Source organism: Schistocerca piceifrons, chromosome 8 (genome assembly GCF_021461385.2).
Source record: "Schistocerca piceifrons isolate TAMUIC-IGC-003096 chromosome 8, iqSchPice1.1, whole genome shotgun sequence".
Taxonomy (NCBI): Eukaryota; Metazoa; Arthropoda; class Insecta; order Orthoptera; family Acrididae; genus Schistocerca; species Schistocerca piceifrons.
The window spans coordinates 24,720,960-24,743,605 of NC_060145.1; the positions used below are offsets into that span (position 1 = coordinate 24,720,960).

The 22,646-nt window shown below is 40.7% G+C and overlaps 1 protein-coding gene across 1 annotated transcript in view; it reads right to left on the reverse strand.

Annotated features, from left to right (window-relative positions):
* The window catches only part of LOC124711540 (TBC1 domain family member whacked), a 79,840-nt gene extending 64,748 nt beyond the window's left edge, over positions 1–15,092 (reverse strand). Inside the window, exons 1-2 of the mRNA XM_047241674.1 lie at positions 14,828–15,092; positions 14,042–14,195 (exon numbers count right to left, since the gene is read on the reverse strand). Coding sequence (XP_047097630.1) covers positions 14,042–14,181 — 140 coding nt within the window. The 5' untranslated portion in view covers positions 14,182–14,195; positions 14,828–15,092. The remainder of the gene's footprint in view (positions 1–14,041; positions 14,196–14,827) is intronic.
* Between the last annotated feature and the right edge of the window lie 7,554 nt (positions 15,093–22,646).

The following is a 22,646-nucleotide window of genomic DNA, read 5'->3' on the forward strand; positions in this document are numbered from 1 at the left end:
AGTGAAGGGTAAGGCACTTTTTATTTCAGCTGGATCTCCTGGATGGCCCATTCATCGAGGTGTACGAGATATTCTCAAGAGGAAGCTGCATAGTCACCATTGCAATTGATACAGCAGGTAGAAGGAGGTGAGTGATCATCCTCCATGAGCATCCCTACCACTAGTAACACATTTGGCCACATTTCGACACGACATTTGAGTGTGGTCCTAAAATTGACACTGGTAGCAGCACTTTGAGTTTGGAATGTACAGTCAGACCGTAATGACTTCATACCCTGCTTGGATCTTTGATGGCAGCACTGCTCTATCAAACATGATAACAAGAGTTGTGCAGGCACTAAAGCTGCATAAACCCCTTTCATTATCTGATAGACTGCATTGACGCCCTCATTGGAGAGGTAAGTTTGAATTTCTCTCTCGCTCATATCATCAAGAAGCCTAGTGTACATACACAATTCAAAGAATTCAGTGCTCGATGGGCCTCAACACGAACAGATAGCTATGGAGGAGTGAAGCTGCAAGCAGTTGTTGGGCTTGAGAATCACAATTGGTCTCCAAAAATAAAGTGCCATTATGTAAACAAGGGCAGGATTTCACAGGGCCGGCAATTGCATCAACGTATTTCTGAATAATATACAGATTAACTGTAGCAAAGGACTGACCTCCTTCAGTACATGACACCACGAGGAACCGAGGTGCAGATAGGAGGGTCTTGGAATCTTTAGCCTCATTCCATTTACATGCAGTAGATGTACACTGAGATGGTTATTGGCTCATTGCAAAAAAATTTCCCTTGATTGCGGGTGTCTCCGATGGCGCGTTCCTTCCAAATGGGGGGGTCCCCCTCAGACGGAGGCTCACCTACCTTGGGTGGTTGTTTACACCTCACGTCACACCTTCCAAACTCCTGACAGAGGGACCAATTGGTGATTTGTGGAGGTAACAACTCATGCAATTACCCCTCGCTGGGCCTGACCTGTACCAGGGGCTATGTGCGAACCCTACCGGTCAACCCACAGTTGGGAATTATTTGTTTTCTAGCCACCTGTTACGTATAGGATACGTGGGCCAGTCTTCAGGAGTGCACAGGGAGAAAGAAGAAACAGAAAGGAACATCAAGTGCCAAAGTGGAGGAAGGATAGTAAATGGAGAATGAAGAAAGAAAGAAAGAAAAACCAGAGGAGGGGCTGTTCTGGTATCAGGCTACTAAAACTTGAGAACATATTCCCAAGAATATACCAGACATGTTCCCCAAGGAAGGGGGGAAAAAAGAATAGCAGGAGGATAGACATGCTGCAAGGAAGGGAAAAAGTGCTGCAAAGGTTGAGGCCCCATGGAAGCCAACACAGACTCACCGAAGAGTGGTGAGCATGGCAGATGCTCATAAACAGCCAAGGTGTGCTGTATACTGTCACATGGGTGGCAACAGGATGAAATCTGTTGCTCGCTTACTATTCCTCTCCTCACATACATCCTAGAACTCAGCCAACCTGGTAACACTGTTCCTCCTCACACCATTACGAATTCTTCAAACTAAACATGTGCAGGACCTAATGTATCACAGATTCATCTGTAAGTGTAAGACAACTTCTGTATTAAGCTATTGCCCTATGTAAAAATGGAATGTAAAATTTGGGGGGAAAATATCTTATAGTCAGGTAAATACAGACTGTCGGCTGTTTGTGAGCCTTATTACTGGAGGTGAGTTAAGAACCTTAATAGTAGAGGGATGAGCTACCAGGAGCATATACTGACATTATAAACTCATTGGCAAAAGATTTGATACACCAGTGGGCACACACAGATGAATCGTTAACCCTTTACAGGTGGTACAGCGAGCGAGTCATGTGCTCAACTGGGCGTGGGCTTCCTCCGTGTGAGTGTAAGGCAGCAGCAATCACAGATTAATGTTTCACTAGAAATTATACATAAATGTGGGTAAACATGATAGAACTGCAAAAAGGGGTAATCATATTTGACCACGCCCTTGGCCATATGGTGTGTGAAGTTTCTGGATTGGTAGGTGTTTTGCACCAGACTATTCAACGTATCGTAATGCACGAGGCCACAAAACATGACATCAGAATTTTGGTTGGAAAAAGATCCTGGTACAGAGGAACCGGAGATGCATTTCACGCCTTGTGAATCAAAATCACTTCCAAACCTGACAGTGAAAGAAGGTCCACCCCAAACGAGGACACTGCAATGGGAACTGCACATTGCAGTGGGAACTGCTTGCAACGAACATTTGGAGTCTGCCACCCCGCACGAGGCCATTGCTCACACTCGCACATAAAGATGACTAAAGTAAAGTTCACTGGGATGGAAGAATGTGAGGCCATCTGAACACTCGCCCACCCTATTACATTTCGAGTGGCCTGATTAATTCACCAAAACCAACCTATAGAAAAATCAGTGAGACATGTTAGAATTACATGATCATATCCCCAGTGAGTGGCGTAACCTGGATGTGATGCACCTGCACGGCCTTGGGGGCTCACCTCCTACCTGATTCCAGTTGATTATTAAGTACAAGAGCGGAATTACAGGGTATTAAATGATGTTTGTAATGATTTTTCTAGGAGTGAGTAATTTTTGGTCTTGTGAACTTATTTTCTTTCGCTTTTATATACGAAACACAACTAGCCCTTTATTCACATGAAGTGTTGAGCGCTATTGACACGGGATTTCAGATCGATTCCGTATTTCTGGAAGGCTTTTGACATTGTACCGCACACACAGCTTGTAGTGATATTGCGTGCTTATGGAATATTGTCTCAGTTATGTGACTTGATTTGTGTTTTCCTGTCAGGGAGGTCACAGTCTGTAATAATTGACGGGAAGTCATTGAGTAAAACAGAAGTGATTTCTTGTGTTCCCAAAGGTAGTGTTAGAGGCCCTTTGTTGTTCCTTATCTATATAACCGATTTGGGAGACAATCTGAGCAGCCATCTTATGTTGTTTGCAGACAACGCTCGTTTACCAAGTAATAAAGTCATCAGAAGATCAAAACAAATTGCAAAACGATTTAGAAAAGATATATGAGTGGTCTGAAAATTAGCAGTTGACCCTAAACAACAAAAAGTGCGAGGCCATTCACACGAGTGCTAAAAGGAATTTGGTAAACTTCAGTTACATGATAAATCAGTGAAATCTAAAGGCCGTAAATTCAACTAAATACATTACGAACAACTTGAATTGGAAGGAACACAGAAAATGTTGGGGGGAAGGCTAACCAAAGACTGCGTTTTATTGGCAGGACACTTAGAAAATGTAACAGACATATTAAGGAGACTGCCTACACTATGCTTGTCCATCCTCTTTTAGAATACTGCTGCACGGTGTGGGATACTTACCAGATAGGACTGACGGAGTACATCAGGAAAGTTCAAAGAAGGGCAGTATGTTTTGTATTATCGCAAAATATGGGAGAGAGTGTCACTGAAATGATACAGGATTTGGGCTGGACATCTTTAAAATAAAGGCTTTTTCCTTGCAACGGAAGCTTCTCAAGAAATTCCGATCACCAACTTTCTCCTCTGAATGCGAAAATATTTTATTGACACCGACCTACATAGGGAGAAACGATCACCACAATAAAATAAGGGAATTCAGAACTTGTACGGAAAGATATAGGTGTTCGTTCTTTCCACATGCTATACGAGATTGGAATAATAGAGAATTGTGAAGGTAGTTCAATGAACCCTCTGCCAAGCACTTAAATGTGATTTTCCATGTAGATGCAGATGTAGATGAAAACATGAGGAAGCAGATGAGGGTGCATTCTAGTGACACTGCAAGGCCAATACATTATCTGATGCCAGATGTATATTGGTAAAAATTGACTGGCAACAACCCTGTCATTTAGAAAAAGTGACAGAAGAACCTTGTTAGCAATTTTGGTAAAATAGCATCCATGAAAAGGAGTTTTTAAGACTGAGCATTTTGAAAACCACTCCCTTTTTTTAAGACTCTCTACATCCTAAGAAGTGTAAAAAATGAGCACTATTTGAAATGACTGTAATTATTTATTAAGTTGGCAGAGCTTAGCAAATATATTTTATGGTACACTGTAAGAAAATTCATGTGGTAACTGAAAGATAATTTGTATTGTCATGGATTTCAAAGTTGTCAAGTAACTAAGCAGTTTTCTTACAGTTACTCTGTTTTCAATTACAAACTATTTTCCATCTTACACAGGGTAGAAATTCATTTACTTTCAATCCACGCCCCTGAGAAGGCTTCATAAATAAGAAGCAGCAAAATGATTATTGCACAGAAACAAACAGCCTTTTACTCAGTTGCAAGGACAAACCACATTTCCTAGATGTTGTTGATAATAATACAACTAGGAGACTATAATAAAATGTCCATGCTCAATCAGTTGATGACTGACTGGGAATGATAATGGCTTCCACTATGAAGTACTTTTACATTTTACACTGATTAATCTATGTGCAACATCACATACAGTATAGTGCTGTATTACAAAGTTGGATAACACGAAACCTTCAAACTTACAACATTATTTACATATACAACAATATGGAAAGTATAAATTGCTGGTCACAACATACAGAAGGTGTTGGAAAAAAAAATCTGGGCAGTTGATCCTGATCCAGCTGGTCCAGATACAACAGTAATCACGAGTGTCAGATTTGTGCTTGTGTGCAAGTTTGGTTTCATCCACGATGGATGACGGACTTAGTTCAACAGCTTAATAATATGTGGTAGTCTTTTTTGTTACATCTGCCTCATTCATTTACTCCATATATATATCTAAAAGCAAAGATTCTATAACTTGCCAAACTAAAGCGTTGGTACGTTGATAGAGACAATAACAAACACAAACACACACACAAATTTCGAGCTTTTGCAACCCACGGTTGCTTCATCAGGAAAGAGGGAAGGAAAGGGAAAGACGAAAGGATGTGGGTTTTAAGGGGGAGGGTAAGGAGTCATTCCAATCCCGGGAGTGGAAAGACTTACCTTGGGGGGAAAAAGGGACAGGTATACACACAAAAAAAGAATGAAAATTTTGCACGCACGCACGCACACGCACACGCACACACACACACACACACACACACACACACACACACACACACGTGCGCGCACTAGTTGAAGTGTGGTTGCAGACGGTTAGCAGAGAGTGAGACAAGAAGGATTACAGGAGTGAAGAATGTGTTGCATCTGGGGTAGTTCAGAAAAGCTGGTCCCTCCAGCACTAGAGGATGATGGTCTTTCAAAGCAAGAGATATTCCTCATTTTACCAAACTATATACTCCAACGATTATATAAATACAATAACCAGTAAAATATTTACTAAAGACAAGTTACGGCAGAGGGCATTGTACATTAGAAGACACTGTGATGTCTGCCAGTGTTTATTCTGCTCGAAATGAGCAGCAATGAATCGGTACCAGATGCAGTGATAGTCTGATCAGAAAGTATACTAAAGTATAAGGAATTAAAAGTTGTGCAATTACAAAATAAACTGAGAAGCTACACTAAAATCGATCTACTGCGAAAGTAGCTCACATATGAAAAATGCAACATGCCACAGCACCATTTGAAATACAATAAGAAACATAAAACCCCGGCTGACCTAATTTTAAGTAAATGTTAACTGAAAAATAACAAGTGAATCAAGTATGACAAATTTCTTCTGAACAGTGTACTCCTAAAAATTAAGTTGCCCAAAAGTTAGGCATTATTCGAAGCATGAATTGTTGCCACTTTCTTGGGGTACACACCTCTGAAATTTAGTACAGAGTCTCAAATGCACACACAATTAATACACATGCTGTGGAAACAACTTGAATTATTTTCAGGAAGAACAATATGAAAACAAATTCATGTGCGAGTTGATTTTTGAAAAAGATGAAGCTTCAAGAAAAATTATTGTAGTTCAATAATGCTTGACTGAGGATATATGGTTTTATTCATCTATGGGAATGTATTAAAGGTAATTGTAAGGATAAACTTTAAAATCATGCTCTAATGTTAACATTTGCTCCTCTGCTCCATAAATGGATTCAACCAGTAGCTGTGGATGTGGGTTCTAACACAACCCTGGTGCTGCCATCTTATAGATACTAACTCAGGTGATTATCCAGCTAGAGCAAGCAAGAACAAAAATTATTGCAGCTGACAGTCAATTACACAAAAAATTGAATATTTATAGGAATTAGTGGCATAAAATATAAAATTACTTGGACTATACCAAACCCAAACATAAAAACAGCAGAAATGGGTATTTTCAGATATTTTTGTGGTAAAACTGATGTAATTTTTCATGATGAGAAGTTTAACTATAATTTTTATCCATATGATAATTCCCCAGATATGCAGGACTGAAAATTTCTCACAAGTTAACTTCCACTCATTTGGGTCAGGCATCATATCAATGAACAAACATTAGATGAGCTCTGTTCAGTCACTCAGTTGTGAAGAGCATAAAATTCTTTAGAGAAATAAAAGGTATAGGATTTGAAGGTAGTAAAGCAGTAGAGGAATTCACAAGTGATATGAACATCTTGGACGTTATATAACTTATTTCCCTAATGGAGCCTTGTGTAACAACTCAAAGGCTCACAAAACCTTAAGTAAATCTAGAAACTTTCTTGCCGATAAATGTAACAACTCTGCTCCCAAAAGACGTCTCCAGTCTCTATGAGTAACTTTTGAAAGTAGATCTGATCAGGTACAGAAAATGTTTCAGAAATACGCTGACAAAAAAATTTAATCAGGCTACACTTGAACGTCATTTCAGTGTCATACAGTCCCCAGGTTTCAATGATCATTCATCAGCAACAGACTTTCTCAATTTTGCACTTGTCCCTGTAGAACAGTTGTTATATTCCAGTATAAACTGAGATATGTATGTGAATGTTCCTTGACATCATATATAAGCCAAATGTGGGCTTTAGCTAAACTTTTGCAACAAGGTAACTGTGGTGTCACCGCCAGACACCACACTTGCTAGGTGGTAGCCTTTAAATCGGCTGCGGTCCGTTAGTATACGTCGGACCCGCGTGTCGCCACTGTCAGTGATTGCAGACCGAGCGCCGCCACACGGCAGGTCTAGAGAGACTTCCTAGCACTCGCCCCAGTTGGACAGCCGACTTTGCTAGCGATGGTTTACTGACAAATTACACTCTCATTTGCCGAGAAGATAGTTAGCATAGCCTTCAGCTACGTCATTTGCTACGACCTAGCAAGGCGCCACTATCATTTGCTATTTATCTTGTGATGCATGTACCGTCAGACCGATGTTCACCAATTATGGATTAAAGTTAAGTATTCCAGAAGCTACGTACTTTTTTTTACTAGACTCAACTCCTTTAACTGTTCCAGACCTCACGGCAGCCAGCGTGGGCTTAAACGCGTGCCTTTCGGCTACCTCATAGTGGCTTGGCTGTCTCGCCAAGTCACAACAGTAACAGAGATAGTTTTGGAACCGGAAAATGTAATCAATAAAACACTGCGTGTGTGTTCTATATGCATCGCCACAGTACCCGGTCCAAATGACAACATATGCTGTAGATTTTGAAAGCAACTCAACAAAGAAATGTTTGGTTTATAAAATGGCAGCTTATATGGTTAATCAAGCGAAAGTTATAAAATGCCCTAACTTATAGCAAAGAAAATAATCAACTACTGATAACATAATGTACATGGACAGATTAAAAAATCTACTCACCAAGCGAAAGCTTGTGAAAGTTAAATCCTTTTGTGTGCGTGTGTGTGTGTGTGTGTGTGTGTTCCCCTGCTGCCACTTGGTGAGTAGATATTTTTTAATCTAAAATGCCCTAAGTGTTTGTCTTAAGTGTAAAGTTGTCTGATATGCATTTACTTACATCTAACGAGATTATGGTTCTACTGAAGTAAAGACAATGCTCATGTATGCACCAAAAGGTGTCTTCAATGTTCCTATTCAGATGTAAATGTCGTAGTACTAGAATCCATTCCAACATTTTATGAGGCGACTTTAATGTAAGTGCAGCTATTTGGATTACATCACAGCGGAAATTTCCAATGTAGGCTGCTGCAAAGATCATGTGATGAAAATAATTCCTAAGCTAAGTACTTATTACGCATAAAGCCGGTTTTTCACAAGCATTAACCTCTGGATGCGTAAGTGAGCTCTTTTTGATCCAGCAAACTTTCCTCTTTTCAAATAAGTGTCGCAAAAATTGTTGCTCTGTACAATCTTCGAATTTATTTTACTTTTTTTGTTTTTGGGGAAGGGGGGGGGGGGGGGGGGGGGAACATTATTTGAGCAAGTCAATTTTCTGGATTAATTTTGTCATACTACGCATATAATGCATGCAGAGATCTTTTAGACCCCTTAGTGAATTGCCAACTTTCAAATAACCACAGGCAAATTAGCCAAAAAGCTGCAAATGGGGGAAATCATTTATAAAGTTTTGAAACTTCAAGAAGATGCTCATATGGGATGCAGTATTCGTTGTTGTTGTGGCTTTCAGTCTGAAGACTGGTTTGATGCAGCTCTCCATGCTACTCCAACCTAGGCCAAAGTAAGTGCTCCTGAAAAGCAGTGAAGCTCACAATACTAGATACAGGAAGCTGGTTGAAACCGCAATTACACAGCAATGAGATTTTTGGGGAAAATTTAATTGTATGTCAAAAGGATAGGCAAATGAGAAACAAAGGTTGTGTACTTGTTGCACTACACAAGAAACTCAAATCCATTGAGATATAAATTGAAGCCACATGTGAGATTGTTTGGGCAAGACTCAGTATCAGGGATGGGCATAAAATGATAATTTGATCTTTTTATCACCAACTCATCTCTTGATGTAGGCTAACCAAAAACTTTAGAGAAAAGTTCGCTTGTACCTAAAAGTTCCCCAATCTTACTGTAATCAGCAGTGGAGACTTTAAACATCAAACAATCAACTGGAAAAAATTACAGTTTTGTAAATGGTGGGCAAACTAAGATGTACTTTGAGATATTACTAAGTGCCTTATCTGGAAAGTACCTAGAACAGATAGTTTGGAACCCCACTCAGGATGGAAATATAGTGGATCTACTGGCAATAAACAGACATGACCTCTTTAAGGATGTCCGTATCTAAACTGGTACCAGTGACGATCATGAGGTTATGGAACAAAGATTACCACAGTACAAAACAGAACTAAAAGAAGCAGGAAGGTATATATGTCCAGTAAATTAGATAAAAAAAAGTAGTAGTGTCATATACCAAAGAGGAACTTGAAACTTTCAGCACACAGCAGGAGTATGTAGAAGTAGTATGGCTCCAGTTTAAAAGAATAGTTGGCAATGCACTGGACAGGTATGTACCCAGTAGAACAGTTTATAATGGAAGAGACCCTCCATGGTCATTGCTAAGAAACTGACTCCAGTATAACATATGTAAAACGAAGTATAAGACTATAGATAGAGAGATGAAATACATTTGGCTGTCAAGGAAGCGAAGTGTGGCACCTTCAATTACTACCGTAGCAGAATACTATCAAATGATTTTTCACAAATTCTGTTGTATGTAAAGGCTGTTAGTAGTACCAAAGTAGCAAAGCCAAAATGCAGAAATGCTTAACTCCATTAATTAAAATCTTCCTTTTTAAGGGAAACCCCAATTCAATTCTCAAACCACTGAAAAGATGAGTGAAATGCGAAATCAGTATTAGTGGCAGTGGTGACGGGGGGGAAGGCGAGGGGTAGGGGTAGGGGGATGCCCAGTAGTTGGAAGAAAGCACACCAGTTTACAAGAAGGTTCGTAAAAGTGATCCACAAAACTACCACCCAATATCGATTTGTTGTTGAATCTGAGTTCTAGCACAATGAGGTACACTTTGTGATCAAAAGTATCCGGACACATCCAAAAACATAAGTTTTTCATATTAGGTGCACTGTGCTACCAGCTACAGACAGGTACTCCATATCAGCAACATCGGTAGTCATTAGACATTGTGAGAGAGCAGAATGGGATGTTCCGCGGAACTCACGGACTTCGAACATAGTCAGGTGATTGGGTGTCACTTGCGTCATATGCCTATACGCGAGATTTCCACACTCCTAAACTCCCCTAGGTCCACTGTTTCTGATGTGGTAGTAAAATGGAAATGTGAAGGGATACTACAGCACAGAAGTGTACAGGCCGACCTCTTCTGTTGACTGACAGAGGGTTGTAATGTGTAATAGGCAGACATCTATCCAGACCATCACACAGAATTTGCAAACTGCATCAGGATCCACTACAAGTACTATGACAGTCAGGTGGGAGGTGAGAAAACTTTGATTTCATGGTCGAGCGGCTGCTCGTAAGTCACACATCATGCCGGTAAATGCCAAACGACGACTCGCTTGATGTAAGGAGCATAAACATTGGATGATTTAACAGTGGAAAAATGTTGTGTGGAGTGACAAATCACTGTACACAATGTGGTGATCCGATGGCAGGGTGTGGGTATGGTGAATATCATCTGCCAGGATGTGTAGTGCCAACAGTAAAATTCGAAGGTGGTGGTGTTATGGTGTGGTCATGTTTTTCATGGAGGAAGCTTGCACCCTGTGACGTTTTGCATGCCAATATCACAGCACAGGCCTACACTGATGTTTTATGCACCTTCTTGCTTCCCACTGTTGAAGAGCAATTCGGGGATGGCAATTGCATCTTTTAACATGATCAAGCACTTGTTCATAATGCACGGTCTGTGGCGGAGTGGTTACACGACAACAACATCACTGTAATGGACTGGCCTGCACCGAGTCCTGACCTGAATCCTACAGAACACCTTGGGGGTGGTTTGGAATGCTGACTTCATACCAGGCCTCACTGGCTGACATCAATACCTCTCCTCAGTGCAGCACTCGTTGAAGAATGGGCTTAGAAACCTTCCAGCACCTGAGTGATGCCTGCAAGAGAGGAGGCTGTTATCAAGTCTAAGGGTGGGCCAATACTATACTGAATTCCAGCGTTACCGTGGAGAGCGCCAGGAATTTGTAAGTGATTTTCAGCCAGGTGTCCAGATACTTTTGGTCTCACAGTGTACTTGGATGCAAAACTTTGAAGGGATATGAAATTGGACAATAACAGTCTTGAGTAAAGAAGGTGGTGGACTTTGGTTTACTTGTAGAATATTGCAAAAAATTCAATAGGTTTACAAAGGAGATTGCTTAGAAATCATTTGTGCAACCCATTCTGGAATATTGCTCTAGTATATGGGATGCACACCAAATAGGACTAACAGGAGATACCTGAATGTATACAGTGGAGGGCAGCACGAATGGTCAAAGGTTGGTTTGACCAATAGGAGTGGGTCACAGAGATGCTGAAGAAACTGAACTGGCTGACTTTTGAACATAGACGTAAACTACCCTGAAAAAGCTCACTTACAAAGTTTCACGAATAGGCTTCAAATGACGATTCCAGGAATATACTACAATCTCTTGCAGACGGACTGTGATCGACAAGAGTAGATCAATTACACCATAAACAAAGGGATTTAAACAATAATTATTCTTGTGCTCAATATGTGAATGGAACGGAAATGGAGCTGTCAAAATGAGACGCACGTTCTGCCACAGTGGTTTGCAGAGTAGAGATACAGATGTAGTTATTGTATGCATACTGGTTTCCTACAGGTGGTTTACATAACCATTTTGATGTTAGCATGGGTCAAAGCATATGGATGGTATCGGTAGGTTCAATATTTTGGAGAATAAGAAGGAAACAGTGTGAACAGAAGTACAAAGTTTTCATTTATCACTGATAACATTGCTGATTTTTATTGCACAGAAGAGTGAAGCTGCGAAAGCCAAATGTCCTGATTGCATCTGCAATCCTCTTCTTCAGAATATTTCCTGAAAAATTTGTGGTGGGGAAATGAGGGTCCTGTAAAAGAAAGAAGATAAGAAAGACCTGAAAAGTTATAGAGCATTCCTGTTGTTCTTTGGTTTCTCTAAAATATTATGTAAGAAACTTTTACACTTACAGAAAAAAAATATTTTTTATCTCGCAGTATGAATTTCAGAAATGTTAAATCTACAAAAAGTGGTATCTTTCATTTTACCAATGATGCCCTGACTTCACAGATATATAAAGAACACATAATGTCTGTATTATTAGATCTTACAAAGGTGTTAATGAGGAGTTAATGACTACAAAATTGGAACTTTAAGTATACAGAAACAACGCAAAAATGGGTACTGCACTATCTTCAAAACAGCAACAGAAAGTGTAAGTCAATGTACAAGAAGGAAACATGTTACATGTTTAATCCTGTTCATGATTTATGTGGTCTATAGTCATCCAGTCCACATCACTTACTTCTTAAATTTGAAGATGATGATGAACCTACTAATAAGAAGGAAGACTGCAAATAAGGTACATGGTGAAATGGAAGTATGTGAATCGCATATACAGAATTTGTCCAAAATTACTCTCATAATAGATGCAGAAAAAAGCCACAGTTTCAATTCATTTACACGGCTTTAAAAAAGCAAGTTGAAACTGTGGACACCATTAAATTCCACAGTCTGAGGATACATGATAATCTAAAAATGGGATGAACATGTGAACTATTGCAGGCCAAAGTTGGTTTATAAAACAAAAAGTTAACAATGTTCACAAACTCGCATCACCCAATGTTTAAAAATACAAAAACTTCTTGTATGGCCTTCCTCACGCATTTTGGAGATGGCAATATTTGTGAGGAAAATGACAGCAGAAACCACATCACCCACCAGACAAAAAGCTGTAGTTACACGCTCAAATCAAAAGACGTAAAAAGTAAAGCAAGATGGACAGCTGCAAACTGGGATAAAGCTTTGCAATAAGTAACTAAACTAACTAACAACAAACTATTACAGCGAAGATGAATTTTTTTATGGCATAAAGTGCTGCATGTTGTTGACCTTTCAGATGCTATGTATGTATTCATCTTGTAAAATTTAAATATTTTGTAAATATGACCTATTTTAGTGATAATAAATAGCGTAATTCTTCTCTTGGGGGTGTGTGTGTGTAGCCAAACAGTAACTCTCAGGGGTACCTACTCACTTATCAACAGACTTTAGTACTAAAACTGTTAAAATAATAGGCTGAAAAAATTAGTAAACAGTTCATTATTCACGATTGTAAAAAATATTCATGATATCATCAGGAAACTTGTACCCATTGTAACGTCTAGGACTCATACAATATCATATTGTAAATGTGTATGTTGTCTATAAACATAAAAGAGTAATGATGAAATACTATTCTATATTTTAGGCTAATAAACAGCATCAGCAAATTTCGTCATATATCTGTACTTAAAGAGAGAATCATTAACCCTAGCAATACCAAAACATTTTCCATAATGCACATTAATAAAGGGGGGGGGGGCATACTTTATGCCAACTCTAAAGTTTCAAAAAGGTAAAATTCTTCAAGTGTTGTTCTCTTATATTAATGACATGGTTTTGTTTAAGAAGTACTGATGTGTAAGTCCAGAACCTGAAAAACATCTTTTAGCACATTCCTTGCAATTTCAAGACATTGTCAATAATGTGTACTATCCAGCTGGGAGCACTTTTTTTTTTTACGAGCAGCACAAAAAATTCAAAACGCGAATTAGATTAATTGTTGTCGACTTTTACACACAACACATTAAAGAGCCATTGATGAGCAGAAAACGCTGCATGCGCCGTTGATCGTGGCAAGTGACATCTATTGATAAAACTTAAATTTTTGGCCTAATTTTAATGGAAAAATTTAAAACATTTATGGAACCTGGTAGAAGAATTCATCATAAATAATAAAGGTATTTTTTCAAATTATAAAATAACTGACTAAATTACAATATCTTCAAAAGATAGGTGTAAGTGTCCTCCCTCCCCTTCCTATTTGGGTTCTGAACACGGGCTGTTCGATGCCTGATTATGAACAACAGTAAATAACTTAGATGACAACAAATAAAGTTCACCGACTGAATATATGTACAAATTACTTCTAAATAATGCATAGTCACAAATAATTATTAGCAACGGGGAATCTGAAACACTTACGGATCAGGTGTGTACTGTGAACCTCCAAGAAATCCATGACGATCAGGAACTGTGGAAATCACTGAACCATTGTGTACTGCGCTGCTCGCCTCAGAACACGTATCATCATCATCTTGTTGTTGTTCTATTGCCGATGCCATTTCGATGTTACATTCTGAATACAGAAAAAAATAGAAGCGACTGTTTTATTTCTTCATAAACTAAACCAAAACGTTGATCCCTAAACTCAATAACACCAACAATATTACTGCTATACTTATTTTAGCCACATTCTGGCGTTTGCAATGACAACCAACATGCATTCGGGCTACACTCCGTGTAAATATATCAGCAATCCTGATGTCACGTCATATAGAGGGTGCGGCAGAATCCTAAAGTTACTGTCCTGTACTTGTTCCCAGAACACGGAAATTTCTGACACAGGGGGGTGCAATAAACTTACGGAGTAACACCGAAATCTGATTTTACTTTCCATACTGCTCATACCACGTAATACTAGTATGTGCATGAATCTGTCATAAATAATATGCTGCCTTCTGCTGATATACATGACGGGAAAAAACAATTGAAATGTAGATACGTGACAGCATTAACAGTATCCGGAGACTTAAGTCTCTGAACGGTCAAGGCTAGTGAGCTTTATGAATAATGATTACCTCATAAACTATTATTCATTTCATAAGCCACGATACATTTGTACATGCACGGAACGTGACCAATACACTATCTTCGTATGGTGTCAACAATGTTGTTCAGCACAACTTCCATCACACATACACCCCTTACCTGTGATTTAAAATTTACGTTTGTTTTCCTTCTCACATGTCGACGACAGAGCACTATGGCTGAACAGTTTGCATACCATTCGCGTAAAAACTTGCACTTACAACCAAGTAGAAAACAACAGAACAAAATTCGCAACGCAAATATTTACGCATTAACACTGCAGCCAATGACCACCTCACAAACGCACCGTGACCCAGCCTTAAGTTTTCGGATAAATTACCAACTCCTGCCGACGAAAAATAAAATAACACTGACGGCAATCTGTGGCTTGCAGTCAGCGCTGTCAGTGGCGAATTCGGGAACTTGATAAGACGCTTACGACAGACGGGAGAAAGTACTACAATACTACGGTGCCTTGTGCGGCTACTGCACTTGGAAAACGGTTATTTTTATTACTTGTAATAGTTAGCATAGCTGTAACAATTACTCTAAGGACCAGTAACTTCTAACAGAACATTTCCTAGCTTTTAAGGCGCACGGTTCGTTATTGCCTGTTAGTCTTACCGAATGAAAGACAGATAAGCAATAGCAGGTGTACAATAGAATTATGATTTTCACCATCCAGCTCGAAGGAATATTTCTTTCTTTATACAAATGATTCACTTCAGGCGAAGTATGACTCTAAGCACAAGGTGATTTACTATTCTGTAAGAAGCAATGGTTCTTTAGTTGGCTCTGAGCAGTATGGGACTTAACTTCTGAGGTCATCTGTCACGTAGAACTACTTAAACCTAAATAAACTTAAGGACATCACACACATCCATGCCCGAGGCAGGATTCGTACCTGCGACCGTAGCGGTCGCGCAGTTCCAGACTGTAGCGCCTAGAACCGCTCGGCCACCCTGGCCGGCGGTTCTTTAGTTTTTCTAAATAGTTTTATATGTAAATAACACTTTTAATGGTACGTTATGCCGTTAGATTAATAAAATGAACATTGTGTTTTGTTTCAGCAATTTTTATTGTACAATGATGAGCTAACTCCGCAGCACAACTGAATATTTGAAATACCGTACATAGAGTAGAGGCACCTACTCGTATGTTTTTCCGTGTATAAAAATTACTCTGGAATAGTAATGATTCGGCAGTACTAAAATTGTACCGGTAACTGTAAGTGCATCTGCGAGATGCATTATTTTAATAAGAACAGGATTTTATCACGTCGTACAGGGCGTTGAGAAAAAGATGGAAACGCCACAAACGTAAACATTGCCATGCCTAATACGGTGTAGGAAAACCGTTGGCATTCAAGACAGCTTCCAGTCATCACATAATGGGTAAATACAGTTACTGTATGCATTACAAGGGAATCTTATACTACTCTTTCTGCAAAATAGTGGCAAGTTCAAACAACGATGAGGGAAATGTGTAGCGAAGATTAGTAAGGCTGAATAATATTGAGATCTGGTGATTGTGATGGTCACGGAAGAGGCGACAATTCGTCCTCTTGCTCACAGAACCAGTCCTGGACGTTGCGAGCTATCGTCTTGGAACACAATATCGCCATTGAGGAAAAAACCTTGTACTATGGGATGGACCTAATCAGCCGAAACGTCACACAATCCTTAGCAGTAATGCGACCTTGCGAAGTAACCATGATGCTCGTGGAATACCACGGTATGGCTGCCTAAATGATCACCGAATCCCAGCCATGTTTCACTCTTGGGACGTAAACTAGGTCAAAAGTTGGAAAAGTGTGAAGCGAGACTGATCCGATCAAATGACACTCTTCCACAGTTCCATAGTCCAGATTTAATAGCCTCGGCACCACGTTTTCCAATTACGAGTGTTTATATCAGTGATGAGTGGTCTTGGAATTTCAGCTCACACTGAAATTCCCTGCTTATGGAACTCCCTTCTTGTTGTTCTGGTGCTTCGCGAATACGACATTCAGTTCTGCAGTGATTTGCAGCTGTCGTCCTCTTATTTTTCGTCTCAGTCTCCTTCAATGACCGTCTGTCATTATTACTGACACACACTTTTGTCCGCGTTGTGACTTATCGTCTAATGTTTCCGTGCATTACCTGTCTCTGGTATAAATCTGATGCGGTGGCTCCGTACAAACTGTTCCGCAGCCTGGTTTGCGGGTGCACCCACCGTACGGGCATCAAGAATTTACCTACGTTCAGATTCACTGAGCTCCTACATAACGCACTGACAACTGCAGAGAAAACTGTTCAGAGCACGACTGACACAACCTATTGAAGACATTGCACAGATGCCGTTCGTGGTCAAATACAACAGCACAACCAAACATCTGCATTTATTTCAACATGGACTTTTCGCGGTTTTTCCATATTTTTGTCCAGCTCCTGTACCTACGGTAACAAGGAATATGTGAGTCCAAGAAAATTGCAACAGGACAACCCAGATATCATGAATTTCTTTGATGAGGTCTCTTACTGTCGCCATTTATTATCATTGGTAAGTAACTGAATAGTCCACGACGAAATGAATTGAGTCTGGCTTACGTTAAATCATAATATTAATTCAACAATAAACCTGATGTTGTAGAAAGACTTAAAATACAATCACAGGTGCCATAAGGAGAAGGCATGGTAAGAATGGCGGGGAGGAGGGGGGGGGGGGGGGGAGGAATCTGGAATACAGCGTTTTAATTCATTTACTGAATGGGTAACCACCAATTCTCTGCGATATGATGAGTTTTTTGTGTCACCTATAAAATTTAATTTTTGTGGAATGAAAGAGCTCGAAACTGATCATCTAATCTATAACAAAAATGGCAATTTAAGAGGCAGGCTACCACCACCCTCTTGCATTGCCACTGGAAAGATTTCTGCAAACATACGTGTACAACACTGGTGTTGCTGTTAGTGGTTGGTTGGGGGAAGAGACCAAACAGCGAGGTTATCGGTCACATGGGATTAGGGAAGGATGTCGGCCGTGCCCTTTCAAAGGAACCATCCCGGCATTTGCCTGGAGCGATTTAGGGAAATCACGGAAAACCTAAAGCAGGATGGCCGGACGCGGTATTGAACCGTCGTCCTTCCGAATGCGAGTCCAGTGGGATAACCACTGCGCCACCTCGCTCGGTGTTGCTGTTAGTATCTTAGCAAAATGTCTGGAGGGTAAGTGATTTTTACTCCTGATGACGATGGCAGAGATAGCCGTCCAAAGCTTGAGTATTGTATTCAAACTGATGCGGTTTGAAAACCGAGAAGATTTTTCTCAATCTTAACAATAGTTGCTATCTCCAATGATACTAAAATATTGTCTGTTCATACACTAAACATTTTCAGTATCATCTTATGTCTTCATTAATAGATGTTTTGGTCTGTGTAGAGTGTCCTTATTTTGAGTGTTATGGTGGTGAATTTTATCTCTCTTGCTGCAAATTATGGTTCAGTTTCGCATGTGACGCAGAGGAACAGTGGAAACACATTGGCTGAAAACACTCAAGATACGTATCTTTTTCTTTTTTCTTTTTAATAAAGATGGGTTTGCAATAAAACTAAACTCTGGCTGAACACGCCTCGGAATACCGACCGACCGCCGTGTCATCCATAACCTACAGGCATCAGTGGATGTGGGTATGGAGGGGCACGTAGTCAGCACAGCACACTCCCGGCAGTTGCCACTTCTCAGTCAAGTAGCTCTTCAGTTGCCTCACAAGGGCTGAGTGCACCCCGATTGCCAACAGTGCTAGGCAGGCCCGGACCGTCACCCATCCAAGTGCTAGCCCAGCCCGACAGTGCTCAACTTCGGTGATCTGAAGGAGTCCGGAGTTACCACTGTGGCAAGGCGTTGGCTCGTTTACGATGGGCCGTTAAAAAGATCTAATTATCCTCACTGCCTTTTTGTGTAGCAACATCACGTTCGTGCAACTGCAAAGTGCCCCAATGTCTGTAGCTCATAGTTGACATTCCAGTAATATAATACGTAATAATGTAAGGAGTACTGTACTCTTCAGTTATTAGCGAGCAAGTTGGCGCAGTGGGATGGCACTGGGCTCCTATTTTAGGGATGACTAAAACTAAACTAAACTCCGCCCGAACAGGCCATGATGGTCCGACGGCACCGGCCGGCCGCCGTGTCATCCTCAGTCCACAGACGTCACTGGATGCGGATATGGAGGGGCCTGTGGTCAGCACACCGCGCTCCCGCCGTATGTCAGTTTACGAGACCGGAGCCGTTACTTCTCAATCAGGTAGCTCCTCAGTTTGCCTCACAAGGGCTGAGTGCACCACGCTTGCCAACAGCGCTCGGCAGATCGGATGGTCACCCATCCCAGCGCTAGCCCAGCCCCACAGCTATTAACTTCGGTTATCTGACGGGAGCCGGTGTTACCACTGTGGCAAGGCCGTTCGTTGTATTTTACAGATGACAGCAGGCCAAATATCCACGTTTAGATTTTCCCTAAGCCGCTTAAGGCATTTTCTGTATGACTCTACTGAATGAGCATGGCTGGTTTATCTGCGCTTGTACTCCGGCTCAAATAGCTTCGTCGTCGACGGGGAGGTGAAACCTAACGTTCGTCCTTTCCTACTGTTATAAAAGATTTTAGTTTTCTGAGGAGACTGAGAAATCATGAAAGCTTGACGAACACATGAGTGGTGTGCACTTCCCAAATTGATTTCCTGACGATGACGAAGACCATAAGTTTACAGTTCCTGAGTCATCCAGAGCTCCAGTGTCACAGAGTTTACATGTCGCCTTCTCTGCTTTATGTTTTCGTTTATTGTCGTCTTATTCGTACCAAACCGACCTCCAAACCGAGGTTAGTCGACTTGGAGGTATGCCGGTTCGAATCTTGGAATTGAAAATTTTCGCTGCCAGTATTTGGCCAAAAAGGAGAGGAGAGGTAGTGACTTTAAAGGGTCCCACACGTGATATCTAAATTTTTGATTCGGACAACGTTCCCAGCGCAGGACGCTGTCCCAGAAACAAATTAAAACAGTTCCAATACCCCATTTCCGACCAATGATTTTTGGGAGTTTCCCTTGGCTGTCAGGTTCGTATCGGAACTAGTAAGCCCTTCCCATTTATTCCAAATTGCGAACCTTCTCTGCCTTACCATCAGCTCTTTTGGTAATTGGCTGAATAGACCTATTGTTCTTTAATGAACTGACTCTCAAACAGTCCGCTCCACTCCTTTGTTGTTGTTGTTGTTGTGGTATTCAGTCCTGAAACTCGTTTGATGCACCTCTCCATGTTACTCTATCCTGTGCAAGCTTCTTCATCTCCCAGTACCTACTGCAACCGACATCCTTCTGAATCTGCTTAGTGTATTCATCTCTTGGTCTCCCTCTACGATTTTTACGCTCCACACTGCCCTCCAATACTAAATTGGTGATCCCTTGATGCCTTAGAACATGTCCTAACATCCGATCCCTTCTTCTAGTCAAGTTGTGCAACAAACTTCTCTTCTCCCCAATCCTATTCAATACCTCCTCATTAGTTATGTGATCTACCCATCTAATCTTCAGCATTCTTCTGTAGCACCACATTTCGAAAGATTCTATTCTCTTCATGTCCAAACTATTTATCGTCCATGTTTCACTTCCATACATGGCTACACTCCATACAAATACTTTCAGAAACGACTTCCTGACACTTAAATCAATACTCGAAGTTAACATATTTCTCTTCTTCAGAAACGCTTTCCTTGCCATTGCGAGTCTACATTTTATATCTCTACTTCGACCATGATCAGTTATTTTGCTCCCCAAATAGTAAAACTCCTTTACTACTTTAAGTGTCTCATTTCCTAATCTAATTCCCTCAGCATCACCCGACTTAATTCGACTACATTCCATTATCCTCGTTTTGCTTTTGTTGATGTTCATCTTATACCCTCCTTTCAAGACACTGTCCATTCCGTTCAACTGCTCTTCCAAGTCCTGTGCTGTCTCTGACAGAATTACAATGTCATCGGTGAATCTCAAAGTTTTTATTTCTTCTCCATGGATTCTAATACCTACTGCGAATTTTTCTTTTGTTTCCTTTACTGCTTGCTCATTATACAGATTGAATAACATCGCAGAGAGGCTACAACCCTGTCTCACTCCCTTTTCAACCACTGCTTCCCTTTCATGCCCCTCGACTCTTATAACTGCCATCTGGTTTCTGTACAAATTGTATACAGCCTTTCGCTCCCTGTATTTTACCCCTGCCACGTTCGGAATTTGAAAGAGAGTATTCCAGTCAACATTGTCAAAAGCTTTCTCTAAGTCTACAAATGCTAGAAATGTAGGTTTGCCTTTCCTTAATCTAGCTTCTAAGATAAGTCGTAGGGTCAATATTGCCTCACGTGTTCCAATATTTCTACGGAATCCAAACTGATCTTCCCCGAGGTCGGTTTCTACTAGTTTTTCCATTCGTCTGTAAATAATTCGCGTTAGTATTTTGCAGCCGTGACTTATTAAACTGATAGTTCGGTAATTTTCGCATCTGTCAACACCTGCTTTCTTTGGGATTGGAATCATTATATTCTTCTTGAAGTCTGAGGGTATTTCGCCTGTCTCATACATGTTGCTCACCAGATGGTAGTGTTTTGTAATGACTGGCTCTCCCAAGGCCGTCAGTAGTGCTAATGGAATGTTGTCCACCCCCGGGGCCTTGTTTCGATCCAGGTCTTCAGTGTTCTGTCAGACTCTTCACGCAGTATCGTATCTCTCATTTCATCTTTCTTTACATCCTCTTCCATTTCCATAATATTGTCCTCAAGGACATCGCCCTTGTATAGACCCTCTATATACTCCTTCCACCTTTCTGCTTTCCCTTCTTTGCTTAGAACTGGGTTTCCATCTGAGCTCTTGTTATTCATGCAAGTAGTTCTCTTTTCCCCAAAGGTCTCTTTAATTTTCCTATAGGCAGTATCTATCTTACTCCTGGTGAGATAAGCCTCTACATCCTTACATTTGTCCTCTAGCCATCCCTGCTTAGCCATTTTGCACTTCCTGTCGATCTCATTTTTGAGACGTTTGTATTTCTTTTTGCCTGCTTCTTTTACTGCATTTTTGTATTTTCTCCTTTCATCAATTAAGTTCAATATTTCTTCTGTTACCCAAGGATTTCTAGTAGCCCTTGTCTTTTTACCTACTTTGTCCTCTGCTGCCTTCACTACTTTATCCCTCAAAGCTACCCATTCTTCTTCTACTGTATTTCTTTCCCCCATTGCTGTCAATTGTTCCCTTATGCTCTCCCTGAAACTCTGTACAACCTCTGGTTTAGTCAGTTTATCCAGGTCCCATCTCTTTAAATTCCCACCTTTTTGCAGTTTCTTCAGTTTTAATCTACAGTTCATAACCAATTAGAGTAGAGACTAAAAAGATAGAAGAGAAAAAAAAGTACACACTGTCACCAAGTCACCCGCACGACACAGAAATACAATTGACACTAACAGGTTGGAGCAAGGCAACAGCAAATCACTTCCACTAGGACTTACCTAGAGCGGATGCATGATTCCAGCGTCTGCTCCCCTGAGCTCGTTTCCTGTGTTGGCGACATTTATTAATTTACTATTCACGTTAAGTGACTTCTTCAGAAAATCACCTAGGATATGTGCTTGTTATACATCTACATCGAACACCGTAAGCCACCTAACGGCGTATGGGGGGGGGGGGGGGGGCGTACTTCTGGTACCAGTACTTGATCCCCCGTACCCTGTTACACACGCGGGTGGCGCGTGGGAAGAATTATTGTCGCCAAGCCTCAGTATTAGCTCTGATTTCTTGTACTTTCAAGTTGTGGTCATTTCGCGAGATGTATGTGGGAGGAGGTGTATGTTGTCTGACTCTACCCGGAAAGTGTTCTCCCGAAACTTCAATATTAAACCCCACCGCGATGCACAACGCCTCTC